The sequence below is a fragment of the Acartia tonsa genome, chromosome 1, assembly GCF_053477335.1.
Source record: "Acartia tonsa isolate MP-2025a chromosome 1, ASM5347733v1, whole genome shotgun sequence".
Taxonomy (NCBI): domain Eukaryota; kingdom Metazoa; phylum Arthropoda; class Copepoda; order Calanoida; family Acartiidae; genus Acartia; species Acartia tonsa.
This window is the reverse complement of record NC_137260.1, coordinates 47,854,753-47,873,329: the sequence shown is the minus strand read 5'-3', so window position 1 is coordinate 47,873,329 and position 18,577 is coordinate 47,854,753. Positions and strand designations below refer to the sequence as shown.

General features: G+C 31.9%; 2 protein-coding genes across 8 annotated transcripts; both read right to left on the bottom strand.

The window, feature by feature from the left end:
* Positions 1-225: 225 nt before the first annotated feature.
* Positions 226-7,050, bottom strand: LOC145322401 (mitochondrial thiamine pyrophosphate carrier-like). 2 transcript variants are annotated; one of them, XR_013880658.1, is made up of 10 exons: positions 7,003-7,050; positions 6,363-6,433; positions 5,940-6,013; positions 5,388-5,478; positions 4,902-5,070; positions 4,429-4,568; positions 3,985-4,149; positions 2,139-2,264; positions 1,164-1,619; positions 226-460 (listed from the first exon to the last, which is right to left on the bottom strand). XR_013880658.1 is itself a non-coding variant. In XM_080164393.1 (9 exons), the coding sequence occupies exons 2-9, from the start codon at positions 6,430-6,432 to the stop codon at positions 1,474-1,476; spliced, it is 981 nt and encodes a 326-aa protein (XP_080020519.1). In that variant the 5' UTR covers position 6,433; positions 7,003-7,050; the 3' UTR covers positions 226-1,473. The 2 variants fall into 2 exon arrangements, 1 of the variants encoding a protein (XP_080020519.1); XM_080164393.1 differs by having other exon boundaries at positions 226-1,619.
* Positions 7,043-18,235, bottom strand: LOC145322379 (serine/threonine-protein kinase pak-1-like). Of its 6 annotated transcripts, none has more exons than XR_013880654.1 (11): positions 17,982-18,235; positions 17,362-17,566; positions 16,907-16,989; positions 13,297-13,857; positions 12,553-12,732; positions 10,629-10,805; positions 10,260-10,376; positions 9,798-10,004; positions 9,176-9,523; positions 8,287-8,354; positions 7,043-8,158 (listed from the first exon to the last, which is right to left on the bottom strand). XR_013880654.1 is itself a non-coding variant. In XM_080164367.1 (9 exons), exons 1-9 carry the CDS (start codon positions 18,069-18,071, stop codon positions 9,371-9,373), a joined length of 1,773 nt encoding a protein of 590 aa, XP_080020493.1. In that variant the 5' UTR covers positions 18,072-18,235; the 3' UTR covers positions 7,043-9,370. The 6 variants fall into 6 exon arrangements, 1 of the variants encoding a protein (XP_080020493.1); XR_013880655.1 differs by having other exon boundaries at positions 8,330-8,354; XR_013880649.1 differs by having other exon boundaries at positions 8,287-9,523.
* Positions 18,236-18,577: the final 342 nt, after the last annotated feature.

Genomic DNA, 18,577 nt, shown 5'->3' with positions numbered 1-18,577 from the left:
AAAGATGCCCTTCTATAAATTTATGAAATTCTAGCTCATTTCTAACGTAACTACCCAACCCCTTTTTACAATTATGATTTTTCATAAGACAAACTTGGCGAAGTTTTTTGCCCAGTTCTTCTAAAACGTTTAATATTCCTCTCTTGGCTTTATAGCAACATTTCAATCATTATCGAGTCAAATGCTTTGTCAAAATCAAAATGTGAAGAAAAAAACATTTTATCATTTCTTATTTTGATCTGCAACAATAAAATTATCATTTTAATACAACAGAGTTCTAATAATTGTATATATTTCCTACATTTTAACAAGTCCAATTGTTGTATCATTAATAATTATCCATAACAATAACAGAATAAAACAATTTACAATCATATTATTTAATTTGTAACCGCAAATCACAATAGATATATTTATTCGTTGTAATTGTGAGCATTTATTTAGGAGACGTAAGTGAATTCTTAGAAGATTGATAATTTAAAATAAATGAAGATTTAAAAAGGGATCGTTAGGGATAAGATAATACATCCCAAATAATGATGAACAAATTCACCCCTTCTTAAATTGGCTAGCTGTAAACGGGGTAGGGAATACTGCGTTGGGATGAGAACTAGGTCAGAGAAAGAGGCGACAATGGGCTGTTTATTGCACTAGTCTACAAAGTTTGGGTATAGTCCTTTCCACGACATCCCTCCATAAGAAGCTATTCTTCTTATTTTTCACAGTAGCTTTTCTCCTATTTCTAGCCCCTGCGGGGCCAATTACCTAACCCTGTGGGGCAATCACCTAACACAATATAACCTAACCTAACCTAAAATAACCTATAAAAAGCCATTTTAAAAATACGAAGAATCGCTCCTTATGGAGGGATGACGAGGAAAGGACTATACCCCAAAGTTTTATAATAACGCTTTCTTATTTGTTGGCTTAAGGACTTTGGCGACTCTAGTGAATTTTGATTGGTTGGATTATTAAATTGAGTGTTCAAAAGTTTCGACATCAAATTTTAATCTACTGAAGGGGTAATTTTGTGTATCATCATAGGGTATGTACATCAATAAATCGGCCATTGTCCTATCCCTTGAGATTCCTGGAACTGGATTGTATGAAAATAAGGAGAGAGAGAACGCTATGGATGTACCAATTTTAGATTAATTTATAACCTGTTACACTATCTTATAATCTTTTCATAAATAAGACAAAATCATTAACATTAACTAAATTGAAATATTCAACAAATAACTACAATTAATACTACAGTCTGAATGAATACTATCTGTGTACAGCAAAACAAGAACAAACATTCTCAAAACAAGGGATTCAAAATTAATGCCCAAAAGAGAAAATTTACGACATGAAATGATTTTTATGACTTTGTTTTATTTGTAATGTAAAAAATCACCTTTTAACTCTTATTTAATGCTTACTAATTACTAATGCTTAGGAAAAAAATTGTTATTAACAATTAAAATATCATGTGTTTGTAAACCTAAGAGCAAGTATATAACAAATATGCTCATAGAGCCAAAAATTAAGACTAGAGGCTACAGCTGCTTTAATTAAGGCTGGTCCCATTCCTTTGTACAGACCTACAGTTCCTTCTCGTTTTATTATATCCTGATTTTTATGTTTCATGTTTTCTTTATTTTTATGAGTTTCTATTGGCAACTAGGAATTACTATGCTTTTGCTTATAATGACATTTTCTCTCAAAGTGCTCTGTGGAGCACAAAAACGTTTCCCTCCCTTATTTGTTAAATAAATAGAAAATATGGGGGTTAGTTTTATTTATTTAGTGCATTAGTTCAGGTTAGGTTAGGTTATATTGTTTAATAGGTAGACCCCCCCCCCCCCCCCCAGTGTTAGTGCACCGTAGGTCTAGACCTTGCAGGGTTAGGGCTCCCACAGAGTTTGGGCATGGGCATTAATAGGGGGGGGGGGGGGGGGGGGGGCATATTCTCGACAATCACTCTATAGTTGGTCATAAAGTACATTTGCTCAAAATATCAAATCTATGATAGAATTTCAATCCAAAGTTTAAAAACAATCATACAATGCCAAAATTACGAACAGTAACCTATTAATATAGGATTATTTTTAAGAATTAATTTTCAAAATAAATGAAAACATTAAATTCCTTAAGACAATGTAGAGTTCCTTGATAGGTTAAAGTATTTCCGAGTCCTTTTCTCCCCTCCCATCCAGATATCTGTAGCCTTTTCTTTAATGTGTCCAATGGATAAACACTCATCTTACTGCATAAACCTAAAAATATAAAATAAAATAGTAGGATGTTGTGATGTTAGTGCTAATTAGATTACGTGTGATGCATTATAGATTTGCTAGTGGCGTGCCCCAACCATCTAGGGAATCTATCTTCAAAGGAGTTCGAAGGAGGCAGAAAAGTGGTCTTCAACTATCCTAACAGGGATAAGGGATGGGAAACCTGGCCGAAAATTAGGTCTCAGCCTCCTTTTAAAAGTGATGGGGCAACTTTTCTTTTTTGCCTATAAAATCAACTAATTTCCCCCAGTTCCTCATTGGCTGTAGGCCAATATCCAATAGCCTGAAACTTGCTTTTAGCATTAACCAATTATTAATAACAAACGCGTCCCCCAGTTCATTATTGGCTAAATTAATTCAAGCAAACATAAATTTCTGCTATTAGAAAGACAACAGTGGAAAGTTTCTGCTATCAGAAGGACAACAATATATATGACGTTCAATCACATCAACTTATTATTAAATCTACACATTAATAAATGTCCATATAGCAAAACATAAATTGAGAGATCGTTTTTTGAAGACTGAGTAGGATTCAACATTTTATACTCTAGAACAATGTGAAAAACTCATTGTCTTTAGACAATTTAAAAGTTACATTTCATGTGGAATTGATAACCCACCTAAATGATTACAAATACAAAACTAGTTCAATATGTAAATAAAAGTGTACTGTGTTTTGTTAAAAAAAAATTTTCATTAATTTTGGTAAAAATTATTGCACACTTAATTGAACTTTTCTGTTAATATTTAACGTAAAATAAATTTTTTTTTAAAATTCTTAATTTATATGTATGCTATGGAACAATTAGTTGATAGAATGTTACCCATGTACTTATTCAAATCTACTTGATTTATTTATTAAAGCTGGGGGCTAAAGCGGTGTTTATTTCTAAATACAAATTTTGGGGTGAAGTAGATACCCCCTTAAAATGTTTGAAAATAAATCAGATTTAACCATCTCAAAAAAAACTTATTTTTAAATGGGGGGGGGGGGGGGGGGGTTGGCGAAGTAATAACGGGATTCTACTTAAAGCCACTAACATATTGGTTCTTTGGAAAGTTTTTATTATATTTTATGATTGGTGAAATCAACTACCTGAATTCTATTCTATACTTTTTTTCTTTGCATTCATATAATAGCTATTTCATCATTGTTCATAGTTTTCAAATCTAACTACTGCGTCATCCCGAAACTAGTTTTTTAGGCCTTGTTGGAAAATAGGCCTGGAATAATATTTTCTTACGTTTCCCATCCCTTATCCCTGTATCCTAATGCTTAAATTTAAAAATTAAATAGCCCAATTCCATCCCGGGGACTATATAAAGCTTCCCTAAATTTAAGAACATAATTGGTTCAGTAGTTATCGAAATTTTAAGCCATAGACTAAAGCCTTACTACTTTATGATATAGGGTTGCCCTAAGCAGGCTGTCTGACACAATATTCAATCCAACTTAAAAAGAAATTGCTAGCAGACGAATATTTTTTGTCACATTTATTCATATTGATTTATTTCAATATGAATAATACGAGCGACGAAATTCATGAACAATGTAATTTTCCGACAATAAAATTTATCCTAAGATGGATAAATAAAAAATAACTGCCCTTTCATACCAAAATATGTACAAGTTCTAACCAATAATATGGCTAGATTGCAATAAGAGAGAAACCACCATTTTTTTTTAAAAAAGTAAAACCTGCAAGTGCCCCACAAGACAGGCTGCCAAGAACCGTCATAACCTCGTGATTGAGTAGTTCATCATGTGCAGTCACCACGGTGCGTAGCATCTCTGTAAACAAGGAGTAGAACCCGAATTGGAGTCCTGTCTGGGGACCGATAGCTGCTAGGGTTGGTACTAAGCCTAAAAATGCAAGTTTTTAAAGTTTTTTTTAATACAAATGTTACCTAGTTTTGGAATATATATGAATTTAAAGCTAATTTCTGAAAATTCTTCCTTTAGAAGCCTCTATTCCTTTTAAAGATTCTTGATAGTGTATTATTTTATCAAACCTTACTGTCATTTACTTTATCTAAAAAACTTATTTGGCTTTCTTGTTTGGTGATCTACCAAAATCAGAATAAAGTTACTTTTCTTATAAAGCCTTAACCTGGCCTTTCAAAAAAAAAGAAATGTTCTTACCTTTATAAAAGGCTCTAATGCCTCCTTCAGATTTAAGTTTTAGTGCGGCATCTCGCACAGATAAATACATCTTATCAGTCTCCGGTTGCGCTACCATGCGCGTCCGTATCACATCAAAAGGCAACGATGTCAGTGTTCCTGCCATAGAATATTATAGATAAGGGAGCAGTTAGCTTATTCCTGGCCTTTATTAGTGTTAATTGGCGAAAGAATTACATACTGAATTTAATATTATTACAAGATAGTAATCTATTTAAATGTTAATTGGTGAAAGAATTACCTAGAAAATAAAATCTATTGACAATTAAGTAACTTTTTTAAAGTTTGAACATTTAACTCATCAACTTAACATTACTAAAACATTAAAAAACGAACAATATCTTAATTATGATTAAAATCATTGACACAGGGATTGATAAATATTAAATCTCATATTGTAACTGCCCCTTCATTTATAATTATCTGACGTTCCTACACATCCGCCCAAACTTCCACAGAGAAAATGTTCCAGTGGTTTAAACTTCGACTCTCCACCATTTGTCCATAGAAGACGTTTTTGGTAGGTAAATTTTGTTAGCACTTCAAAGGCACCAAAACTTGAGATTCCATAACTAATACTTAACAGCTGAGCTGACACGTGACCTAAACAAAACATTTGATGTTATTTATAATTTATTAAACAAGAAAAATTACTTTTTAAAAACATTAAAAATAATGAAAAGTTTGTTATGAAAGCGAAATTCTGTTTAAGAATTAGGTAAAGGTTGGAAGAGGTTTGGAATAGTTTTTATGAAAGTAGGTCTAACATAGTATGATTTTATATGTAACTAGGTAAGTATAAACAAAAATCTACTCTGCATCCTTTTAAGTTGGATTTATTAATGTGTCCAATTGACCATCTTAGGGTAATAATTCCATTATGAAAACAATATTGTCAACATAACAACAACAAAACTCACCTTTCCACAAAGATTTAACCCCTTCTTCTCTGGCCATCTGTACAATAAGGTTAAACAGCCCATTATATTTTCTGGATGTTCTTGTTTCTACCTGTTACACATAATTGCATTCTTGCCTATAAAACTTTGCTCCGCAAGTATTTATATTGTTACCCGCGACCGTGACTCAACACGCAGCGCATCCTATGTCAGGTGCGCGACATTAATAGTTAGAGTAGGTGTGGATGTCTCGGCCCAACTCATAACCATGCATATTTAGGACTTCCAGGCAAAGGTCGTGCAATTAAAGAGTGTTTGGATGGAAAAAGAGATTTGGCGCCCTTTAGTTATCCTGGGTTGTTGGACCTGACGTTAGAGTGTCATGTACAGCCCGTATCAAGTAATTGAAAAAGGTAGGTAGGTAATATATTTTGTTTTTGAACACAATTCAGGATAACCGGATTTTCTGCTGGATTTCAATCAGCTTCAGTGGTTTAGCAGTGGTTAAATAGATCATAATTACTATTCTTTTACAGTACTTCGGTTTTTGGAAATATTGAAATGCAAAAATGCCTGAAGTTGCATGCGAATTTTCGCCACATCCAAAGGTTGCAGTATTAATCTTCCTATTCCACCACTAAGACCACCTTAATTTAGAATAATATAATATGGTTTAATTTAAATTTCTAATTAATAGTAAATAAAATATTTCATAATTTTAAATAGTGTAATAGGGGTTAATCTGAATATCCCTTTTTTCTTTTCTTTTTTAAGCAAAAAATGAAGGGGGGGGGGGTATTTTTCCTAATAACGATTTTTTTATTTTTGGATGGTGGAGGTACCGTCCTCGAGAACTTTAAGTAGCTCCTCTTTAAGGGAGAACCATATGATATCTATCAAGTGGTTAGCGAGATCCTTCGCTAAAGACAAAAAAATGCTACTTCATATTACCTATAGGATTATTGGCTTCGCTAACATAAAAAAAAAAACTGAAACCTGCTAATGTGTGATCTAGCGCTGTCAGCTGAGACTGCTTCTTCTTATTGCTATACCCGACCAAAGACATCCTTTAAAGGATTAATTTTATAATTCAATAATAAACAATATTGAGATTTTTTAAAACCCTAGAATTGTATAAAAAAAATTGTTTAACCAACACTAAACACATACCTAGTAATATAAAAAATCAGAAACTGTTTGAGACTGTTTTTATCCTTATCATGAAGAATCGTAAGAAAAAAGATATTGTTAACTGAACATTAATTACATTGCCTTTGGACATATTATTATACTACTTAAAATGGTCACATTTGAAAATATTAGAATTTTACAATAATAGATTTTCAGCAGCAGCCGAAAGCTATAAACAAACTGCAATACTATCTAATTTTTAATAAACTATACAATCATTTTAAGCAGCTAAAACAACACTTAATTTGCGGCCTTGCCGCTGCTTGCTTGTTACTGCCAGTGCCAATTCCTTAAGCGGCCTTGCCGCTTCTTGCTTGGTACTGCCAGTGCCTATTTCTTAATGCAATTTGTTTTTGGGTATGTAGAGCAAAGAAAATCAAAATAGTGAAAAATATATATTATAATATTCATCTGATAAGTAAGTAACCAAATCACATTTACTTACCTTTCTCTAGCATTTTTTCATTCAAAACATTTTCAATTAATCTAAAAGAACAATTCTAATTAATCATTAAATTAGACATGTTTGTCCTGGTGAGATATATTTCAGTATTAAATACAATTTTGATATGAAATTTCATTTTTTTTAAAGCACGAGACAGCAATTCCATTAATCTTTTTTTGTGTGTGTTCAAGGACTGATTGAATTGAATAGTTGTACAAAAATGCAACAAAAATCACAATATTCATGCAAAGGATCATTTTCAGTGACGACCGAAGATGGAATCTACAAAACATACAAAAAATGTCTCAAAATAACAAATCGGGAGGGGTAATCATTGTTAGTATCTCTAAAACAATAAATAAGTGACACTTTAAAATAGGTATTGATTTTTTTGTTCATCAACGCGTTAAATGATAAAATGCAATTTTTTCTCCTCTCTGTGATGTCCTTTATACCATAATAACGATAAATCTACAATAATGAATTCTTCCTCGTGGACATTATAAGTCAATTTAATCAGTAAAGATCTAGGTTCAAGCAGAATTTAATCTAATGAAATTTTGTCTTGTTTTTTAGAATCCATCTTCTAGTCCCTGATATTTACTATAATATCAATTGTTTTATATCAAGCATATCAATATCATACAAATTTGGCATGATTTTGGCTTCACAATTTCTATATATGTAGAAAAAAACAGTATAAATAACAAGCTAGAAAAATGCAATAATACAAAATCATTTTAGGAATAGGACTTGGTTTTATTTTTATATATTTTGGTCCATAATAAAGCTTTGTTAAGCACTTCACATCAATGTTTCAAATTTTGTTTTAACTAAGTATCTAAGAATTACTTTTTAAAGACATAAGACAGTTTGCCTATTTAAAAAAAAAAATTAAAATTACTAATAAGTTTAATCATAAATCTAACATTACTCCCCAAAAATAAATATCTAACTTAAGTAGTTTTATCTAACTTAAAGCATGAATTTTCATCTTAAAATGTTTATTTTAAATTAGACTAGGATCTTTTAAACTGGTTAAAAATTAATGCAAGTATTCTTTCAATGTTTTTGCTATTATTCAATATGAACAAAAATAGGGAAATAGTTATCTTATTAACATTGTTTAACATTACAACAGCGGACAATGCACGAACTCAACAAATCTTTAATGATATTGCGCCAAAAAAAATAACTTTCTTAGTCGATATAACTATATTAAACATAGGCCTAGTATATTCACTAAAAAAATCAGGTTCTTTGCTGGAAGGTGTTAAAGATCACTTGGTCTCGTTCGTGCATACTGTCCCCTTTTATTTTAACTAACCTTTTATTCTCTAATACTTTAAATTCTAAAAATAACAGATACTGAAATCGTCTTTACTTTGTTATGTAAATTAATTTGAATACTTTGAAAAAAAAATTTAAAAAACACTACAAACACAAAAGAACACAACTTAACACAAAACATAATTTTTATTGGATTGCTAAAATTTTATTAAAATCAAATAAAAGATTTAAGGAATTTTCCTAAATAGTTTTCCTTGAGTATTTCTGTTTTGACAAACATCACTGAATAAAAATTCTTAAAACCTTGCTTATTTCCCTATAAGTGTTGCGCAATTTAAAAAAGGATTTTTAAAACTATTTTTAGCACTGAAAATTTAAACCTTTCTAAAAAAGCACTTTTCATAAAGTATGTTAAAACTAAATTTCTAGGGGTAAGATAATCTCAGTCTTAGTCATGATAGGTTGGGCTTATATTTGTTTTTATGTTCAAGTCATGGATTAATCTAAAGCAAAATAAAACTAAAGAAAAAATTTGGTTTGTACTATTCGTTGAAAACCAGAAAATTATATCAATATGGCAATTTTTATCAAAGCTGAAATTAACTTTTTTTCTTATCTAATTTTGTTAAGGTCACATTTATAATGTTTAATTTTTGTGCTTTTTTAACATATCAGCACTTAATAATCTCGTTTAAGCTCTTCATATTTCAATCATTAATATGAATGTAAAACATATTAAAAATCAGGGGTTTATATTTATCCAAAGATAATAAGGAAAACTTAGTTTAACATCACATTACAATTTTTAGTAAAATATAAACCCCTGAATAAAGGAAGAATATTTCAGCTCTAGTATATTAAAAGTAATGTAAATGTATATTACATGTGTAATTTATAGTAAACAAATTTTTTCGACATCAAATGTCTTTTTATTGTGTGTTGACATATTGCAGGGAAATTAGGATATATCAACTTTATAATAATAAATATTTTCTTCCCCAGTATTTGAAAAAGTAGGCCTTGGAAGGGGGGAAAGTATCATAAAATTCAGTTGCCTAATACCCACATCATCCCTAATTTATAGTAACTGATCTTGCATCTTGGCTTTTTCCTTCTCTAGCACAGCTTTGGCAGCTTCAATGCAAGGCACCAGCTTCATAGGGTCTACGGTCACCTCCAGGAAGGGATGTTTTAACAGCTGCTCGGCTGTCCACCTCTCTTCAACATCAACCTGGTAATTATAAAGAAAAATAAATCAAATGTCAAATCTATTAGTAGCAAAGCTACTCTATAAACTTATAAAGTGTTCATGTTTTTCAATCCATACTACAGTCTATAATAGTGCTGTTCACTATTATATAGTCGATTGTAAAAATTCTCTTTACTGAAGTAAAGAGTTTCAATAGGAGGCGAGGCAAGGCTATTTTTTTTCTTTTTTTCCCTTTCTTTTAATCTTTTGAAGAAATAAAAAAAAACTCTTAAAATTTCTTTAAATTATATCTTACCTCTAGACAATGATCTATGAAATCCTTGTACGTTGGACTAATCTTATCCAATGAGGCTATGGTTGGCTTCCCATTCTGAGCAATCAGCCAGAGGGCCCGAAGGGGCGACTCTGACATGTAGGGTGGCTCCCCGTCAATCATCTCTATGGCCATGATGCCCAAGCTCCAAATGTCAACCTTCTTGCCATACTGCTTTTGATTCACAACCTGAATTGGACATTACAATGTTAGTCATCTACAAAAATGGAATGAAATGACTTTTTGTACTAGTTAAAGTTTTTCTTCTTCGTGATTTTTAAAGTTCTTAATAGAAATCACATTTAGTGTCTTAAATGCCTATGTTTCTGGTTTTTATTTAGCTTATTTAATTTGCATATTTATATCCACCAATCTGACTATCTATTTTGAATGTCTATCTGTCTAGCGCTATCTACCTGGCCATCTATCAATTTTTCTACGTACCTCTGGAGCCATCCAGTAAGGAGTTCCTAATACTGTATTCCTATTTTCATCCGTGGCACAGAATCCAAAGTCAGTTATTTTCACACGACCGTTCATATCCAACAAAATATTATCAGACTGAAAAAAAGAATTAGTTTACTATGTAGGTAGATTTTAAGCGTAAAAAAGTATGCCATAAGTTTTTAATTCTATTACCAAAAAAAACGATAGAAGCTAAATTTCTATTTATAAAAAAAAAACATCAAAAATCCCATTATACGACTGGAAATCAAACTAACTAATAATCTTAATCACAAATATTTGGCTGTAAATTTTTATTAGCTTGAATAAAACGGCCTACAAATATAAAACTCTAGGTAATAAATATACCTTTATATCTCTATGAAGAATTCCTTTGGAGTGCAGATAGCTAATACCCCTCAGAACATGTAGGAGCACAGTAGCCATATAATTCTCCTTCATAACTGTCTCCATGACTACGTCAGTCAGGGCGCCACCAGCCATATACTCCATCACAACAAATAGATGCATGTCTACTAAAAATGCCTAAAAATAAATTCTTAAATTATTTACAGCAACAAAATAGCTAAAAGACCATTAATTAATATTTTAATTGCTCATCTACTTAATAACTAATATTTATTAACCATTATGATTGAAGTTTCATAACAGTTTCTCATTATTTACCTATATTATTACATTTACTGTGTATGTCATAAGATTTCCTTAATTAATAATATAGTTACTTTTGGTAATTATGTATAAAATACTCTTGTTTGTACTCTTTTATAATATAAATTATTTGAGTTAATATAAACAAAACTATTTCTAATCTAAAGAAGGTAAAATAACAAGGATGATAACATCCATGAGTAGCGAAGCACAAAAAAAACATGAAAAAGATAAGGACAAGGAGATTTAAAGAGCATTTGTAAAGTCAAGAATAAACTTGATGAAGTAGACTTTCTTCTTTTAAATTGGATTGAGAAAGTTTTATAGCTGAATAGTTTTTTAAGAATAAAGTTGGAGAAAAAACTCACGATACCTTTCTCGCGTATTTTTATATTTTTTTCACATTACATTTTGTACAAAATAGTAGGTAATATCAGCCCCACCAAATGGGAAATATTTGACAGAAAAAAAATTTTAAGGGATTTTATTCTACTTATAAACTAAAATTACTTTAATAGCTTTGACTCTAAGGGCACTGTAAAATAATTCTATTAACTCTAATAACGAAAAACTACATTTCTTAGTAAGTGAATCACTTATAGAAGCGGATACTTATAGAGATGCTATGCACGTAAAAAAACATTACTAGATAAAAATTGATTTGTATGTAAATAAACATATATCTTATGATATCATATAGTTTACATGATTCATTTTTATGTAACTAAGTATTATGTTTTAACAAGTAAGATTAAGTAAAAATTACAAAATACCTAAATCATACTTTTTCTGTTATTTACCCCACAAAGCAGTGTTTTTATACTTCTAGTGTGGTGTGTGTACCTATTATTTCTGTTCTTTTGGTACTAAGCTATAGCATTTATTGATACTAAACAGCGATAGATGTAGAATATACGTGGATATTAAGACAGATGAAAAATTGTCGTTAATTTGGCTTGCTAAATTGAACATCATTTAATGGTCTGTTTATTAATCCAGAAGAGGGGAGGGGGAGAGTTATTGGTTTCCCTTAATCATGGTAATCTGGTGTAAAATAAAAGTAATAATAAATCCATTCAAACAGCTTTTTATATCAAATGAAAATAGACCAACCGCTGATCTGACATTGTGTAGTAGGTATGCTATCAAAAAAGTAAATGTAGCTGTAATTTTATATCTTACATTCAATAGAATATTTTTTACGTCCAGTGAGTCATATGGTATTTTTATTACTAATCTTTCACTCTCAAACTAAAGCTTAGGTCAACAAAACTATTTTTAACATTTAAAGTTTTATTTCCTTTTTTAACAATATTATCATTAAATTGTTTGCAATTTCTCCACTAAAAACTAATCCTCCTATTATGTAAAGTATTAAAAATTTCAAATTGAAAATGGGGAGGTCGAATTTTCCCCTCCCACCTTAAGTGCCCCTAGAGGCTTCTGGGGGGGGGGGGGGGGGGGGAGCCGCTAGTACAATATAATATATATATAATATTATATCTTTTCTCTCGGTTAAAAACCCTTGCAAGTACTCCATGACTACTTAGGTCCAAACCCTAAGAGACTATGGCTAATCAATCAATCAAGTACCAAACAATATTTGAAACAAAATCTTTACCTCAATAAAATTCACCAGGTTTGGATGGTTGAGCTCCTTCATAACTTGTATTTCCATGAGAATGAGATACTTCTTATTCTGTTTGTCAAGGTTGATGTCCTTGACGGCCACCTTCTCCCCAGTCTCAACACTGGTGGCCAGGTAAACCTCGCCAGAAGCTCCAGCTCCGAGTTTCTTCTCCTATAATATTATTTATTTTATTGAGATAAATAGAACAATGATTTATTATACATAAGATGAAATCCTTATTTGATAGAGGTAAGATGTGTAAGATGTGTAAGATATGTAAGTGTGTAGCTATATTAAAAGATCTCAAAAATCTCTTGTCAGATTGGATTCTATTTTATCAAGTAAAGGTAGACATCAATTCATATAGGATTATTACTGGAAAAAAATAGTCCCAAAAAAATTCCCCTCCTTTGTAATTTGTAATCGATAGAACATGTATAATCCTCAGAAAATAAATTGAAAATATAAGAATAACTTTCACTTATATCGAGGACACAACAGAAACAAGTACAAAAGCTATGACAAAATAAGCTATATAAAAAAAACGTCTTCTTTTTCTTAACTCCAATCCTAAAATATATTGATCATTTAATTAAATTAATCTCTTTATTAGTATTCGGCATACCAAACTAGTGATTTTCTAATTTAAACATAATTCATTTTGGTGGAGGTATTTTTTACTCTTTGCTTGTTGGTTCAAAGGACTCTAAATAAAACCTGTACATAAATATTTACCTTGCGATATTTGTTCCATGGTAACCCTGGGGTGCATAGCTTCGACAACCGCGAGAGCACCTCGTCGTCCGTGATGTTGCGAGTCACACGAGGCCCCCCTTTCACAGCCTTCTTCTCCTTCCTACGCAGCGTGGGAACCTCCCCACTCTCTTCCTCTTCAGCCTTTAAACCTTGTGCTGATGCCTCCCCTTTTTCACTTTGTACTTTTGTCACCTGTTGATGTTGCTTTTTTGGCGCGCTCTCTGCTAAATCTAATTTATCTAGCTGTCGCGTCAGCTGATTTTGGTCGATCAGCTGTTGTTTTTCGCGCGTCAGCTGATCAGCAGCTGATTGTATCACGTGATCGGTGTCTGTGTTATTATGGTCCAATGTACAACTAAAATATTCACTGCCTGGCTGACTGTTGTCGTTTTTGTTAGTTCTTGTTCTATGATTTGTTGTTGATGTGTTGTTTGAGGTTGTGGTTGTAGTTGTTGTGCTACTTGAATTTGTTGATGTTATTGAGGTGATCTCGTCTTGAGCAAAATCTGAACTTTCACTTGTGGTATTACACAGCTCACTACACAATTATATTCATATTTTTAAATTCCAAATGGAATAAGTTGCAAGTCTACAGTGAAATTTCTAAAGGTAAAAAAACCATGAACCATAGGTAACTTACAAGTAAGGGAAAATATTAAAAAGAATTTTAAGACTTGCTAATAACATTTAAAAATGTATTTACCGTTTGATGCCAATCCAAAAAAAATCAAAAGCTAGGTAACTTCTGTAGAATAAAACAAAGCAAAAAACCTAATATTTTTAAAAATAAAACTGTTTATCTGGATAAAAAAAATACTTGGGTAAGCTATGGTAAAAACTCACAAGCGAAGAACCCTCTTGGAGGACAGATGTAGTAAAACTGAAATTGAAAACGTATTGCAGCGCATACCTAAGGAAATTTCCTTGCATTTCTGCATTCGCTTGTACCCACCATTTTGGAATATTTTAATCAGAAAATACTATTAAACTCAGGGAGGGAGATGACAATGTCCTGTAAGCCTTAAGTTACATGACCATGATATCTTATCCTTTGGCTAAAAAAAACCTTAGAGTACTTTGAATTTTGATTGGATCCAATCTAGCAGTACCCAAACAATTCAATCAATATTTGTAATCTATAGTAGTAGTATTGCATTGATCATCTTTTAATATGTCCCAAATATATTATCCCTTAGCCATGAATAAACAGATTGTAAATTTACCAGTGAACCTTCTAAACAAGTCATGCCAATCTTTGCTATGTTCAGGTTCTCTTTCACCTTTTTTTCCAAACTTTATATTTGAACATGAAAAAAAGTAAGAAATATCCATTATTATTTAACAATTTTCTAAGCCTCCACAATTCATCTTGCAAATTCTAAAATTGATGGGGGTTCTATAAGAACCCTGAGAAATTGTGTATTTTGCATTTAATCTATTAATTCAGGAGCTTACAAGTTACAGGTAATCGGTAATCTATTGCGTAGGTAAACATTTTTTAAAGAAAATCCTTTCTACAGCTAGGCTATTACATCATCCATTAATGGATAGCTATTAAAGGCTTTAGGAGAAAGGTTTGAAAATTGTATCAATAAAAATCTAATTTAGAAATTAAAAATATTTCTTGAGGTCATATAAAAAATTGTATAAATTTGAACCTGTTCTAGTATGCTGCTTAGTTTCGCTTTTTTTAGATCTAATCATACTTAGGTTTTTTTTAACATGCGACAATTCAAAGATATATTTCCTCCTTTCCTAATTACTAAACTATCTTTACTTAAAAAAAAAAAAAAAAATTCAAACAAGCATTTAAAATGCACGTTAAGTACTTTGATAAAGCAGACAAAAATTGATTAGATACTAAAATGTGTTTAATGTTGATAAAAAAAATCATAGTTATGAAAATATTAATAAGATACCTACATTTCTAATTAAAGTAAACACACAAGCAGCATACTTTCTGTGAGATGTGGTATCCCTCCTTGAATATCTCTTTAGTATAGACGTCCAAGGGTAGGGATAAATTGGTGTTTACCCCTCCCCCATCTCAAACTTTAAAACCCCTCATTTTACCCCCCCCCCCCCCTCCTCAAAGTTTAAAAAATACATTAGAAGATATTACCCCTTTAAACCCCTTATTTCACCCCCCTGTATGCACCTAATTCAAACAAACTGTTGGTAAATTCTAGTTGTCACATATTTGCAAAAACATTTATGCAATGTTGTCAATGTCAAGCAAATTAATGAAACATACAACATTACAAGGATAGGTACCTATTTGTAAAACAAGAAATTTAATAATACAGACAAGGATGATATTAATTAGGTAAATTGTTTAAGAAATTTGGTGCTTTGAATCATGTTTTAATTAGGGTTGGGCCGGATACTTTTTTGGCCGGATACCGGATATCCGGCTGATTTTAAATGCCGGATATCCGGTATCCGGTCGGATATCCGGCCAACGCCGGATATCCGGCAAATATCCGGTTATCCGGCCAAATTACCGGATATCCGGCCGGATAACCGGCTAAATTACCAGATATTAAAGTAGCAAAAAAAATTTATTAATAAACTTTTGAGATTTCATATATAAAATTTACATAAAGATAAACATATTCAAAAAATGTTCTTCTAGCTTCAATAATAAGAAAATTATAGCCATTTAAAATTTTAAAAAGCAGAGATTTTTGGTGTAAAATAAAAAAAAAAAGTTATAGCCGGATATCCGGCCGGATAGTTTCAATATCCGGTATCCGGCCGGATATTGAAAATGGCCGGATATCCGGCCACACCGGATATCCGGCCCAACCCTAGTTTTAATATTACCTACTTTTTAGGCGTTACAATGTACCAATACTACTGCTTACCTAGTAAATTTATTAAAGAATTATTTTTTTGAAAAGCAGTCCAATTCTGAGCACAAGTTTAAAAATATTGGATAGGATAGAAATGAATTCAAAAAGTATCTAATAATGCTTTGATGGATATCATTTACATTTTAACCTTGCAAGTTTTAATCAAATGTGTGAGACAATTTGTAGTGATTTTAGTGACGCTCTACTAAAATTAGTAACAGATGGCTTTTTGTGAGAGTCGGGCATAAAATTAATGTAATAAAGGCTAGTTAGTAGTTAACATTATAAAATGTTTAAATTTTAGCGACTATAGCGTAAAACGATGCGCATCCGCTCGTCGCCACGCGGTCAGGTAATGCGTTTAAATCTCGGCAGAAATCGCGTCATAACTAAAGACATTAAAAGGTTTACCTATTGCTGTTATGACAGATGCGCAGCATGAAAATCGGGGGAATGCCTTAGCTCAAACCGGACACAACTCACTACTATTCACAGTGAGAAGCAGGTCTTGCAATCAAAGGGTTTGTAGTCAGCAAGAGCCTTGGGATTTATTAAGGTCCGTTGACCGGCTCTAGATTGTTATAAATCATACCCAGAGGTGCTAACAAGGTGTGTATGCAACAACATAAAATATTTTATTGGGAAAAAGAGCAGCACTATTATTTAAGAGATTACCCTAACGTACTTTTAGTACGCAAGGTGTCCCTACTAATGATCAAAATATGAATATTCCTGTCATCAAGTCCATCAGATATACTGGCAAACCCCTCATCAGATGTGTGGGAAGAATTTGAAGAGAGAACTGCACTGCCTCCTGTTTTAGGATATTTAGAAATATTCTTGATTGGTCTGTCGAGTACACTTGTTTTCATCTTCATGAAAACATGGCTTGAAATAAATGCACAAGTCTTTTTTCGAAGAGAAAGGGAAATAATGGATGTAAATTCAGGGTTGGATATATTACCAACCTATTTTTATGCTATAAATTTGAAAACGAAATTCAACTTGGTTGGGAAATAAACAGACCCCAGAGGTAAATATTCCTAATAAGGTGCACCAGAAAGCGTTATAATTCTTAAGTAAAAAAAAACTGATACATTATTATCAAAAATGTTTCCGTTACTTCAATTGAGTATAGGTATTATGTTTAAGGATTGGGCAAAAAAAAGTTTTTAAGTATCCATCCCTGGTGAAGAATTCATCCGCATGAACGTATGACTCTCATTCTTTTGGCGGGTGTCGATCCATTTAAGAATCTGTTTGGCCTTCTCGGCGTTGGCGGGGTTTTCCGCCTCCTCGGCGGTGATCATGAGCTGTAGCCGTTTGCGCCATGGCTCTGGGATTCCGGCGATACTGCCGTCTGGGTTTACTCTTCCAGAAAAGTTGTGGGATACCTAAGAAAACAGAAGACATATCATATTGCATCCAATAAAACTGATTTTACTTAACAGTGGAATTTTTAAGATTATGATGATACATAATATTTTTTAAAATTCATTAAAGAGGTTATTTTGAAATTAAAGTTCTTTAAGCTTATAACGTACCTATATTTTTTAATGAGTAGAATTTCAGAACAATTTTTTTTGGATATTTTACAAATACTTACCATAATTCAGACTAAATGAGAAAAAATAATTTAAATGTATTTAGACAAGATCAGTTTTCATGAAATTTGATGCCTTTTTTAAATGAAAAAAAAGAACTTTTTTAGACCACTGTATTGGAGCCATACTAATGACGATTATTGATTTAATTGGTGGAAAAGGTACAAAGTAAAAGCCTTTTTTCACGGAGGCATAAAATACACACCTGAGTTGGCATGCCTATCTCTGAGATCTCCAAATATTGTCCTCCCTTCTTCTTCTTATCTGATTTGAAAAACTTCAACACCGACGACATTTTGCTTATTTTTTTAAACACACAATATTATTGTTGACTAGAAATTGTTATGGCACTGTTGTTTTGTTTTGTATGTTTGTGTGTGAGTGAGGGTGTAAATAAGCGGGTACGGGCAGTACCCAACATTTATCTACATATTCATCTGAAATTAGAAAAGTATTGATAAACAAAGCAGGCTATTAAATAAAGCAATACTACAAAACTTACCTTCACATCTTAGCCAGTTCCTAATCCGTTTTGTTATTCAATAGTAGGATGTTTTTGTCTAGTTTTGTGAATTATAATGAAGGATGCAATTATAAATAGCCAAAACGCCTTAACAATATGGGGGAAAGAAGAATGACACCTGCCATACACAGATCTTTAGAACACAGTTCTCATAATGTTTTTTAGATATTTTCTACATAAATGAACTTGGAGCTTAAACAAAGGGGCGTCGTAACTCAATGGTAACGCACTGAGTTACGGTGGTGCGAGTTCGATTTCAAGTCCCCATGTGGTAACTC

Bases quoted from the DNA above. Each gene is read 5' to 3' on its own strand.
- LOC145322379 (XM_080164367.1), bottom strand. From the start codon at position 18,071: ATGTCGTCGGTGTTGAAGTTTTTCAAATCAGATAAGAAGAAGAAGGGA. The intron at 16,990-17,361 runs CAGGGATGGATA...AATATCCTAAAA, and splicing joins CATGCGGATGAATTCTTCAC to CAGGAGGCAGTGCAGTTCTC. The intron at 12,733-13,296 runs GTAAATATTTAT...ATAATATTATAG, and splicing joins CATGGAACAAATATCGCAAG to GAGAAGAAACTCGGAGCTGG.
- LOC145322401 (XM_080164393.1), bottom strand. From the start codon at position 6,432: ATGTCTTTGGTCGGGTATAGCAATAAGAAGAAGCAGTCTCAGCTGACA. The intron at 5,479-5,939 runs GCATTTTTGCAT...TATGTGTAACAG, and splicing joins AAATTCGCATGCAACTTCAG to GTAGAAACAAGAACATCCAG. The intron at 5,071-5,387 runs GTGAGTTTTGTT...TGTTTTGTTTAG, and splicing joins GGTTAAATCTTTGTGGAAAG to GTCACGTGTCAGCTCAGCTG.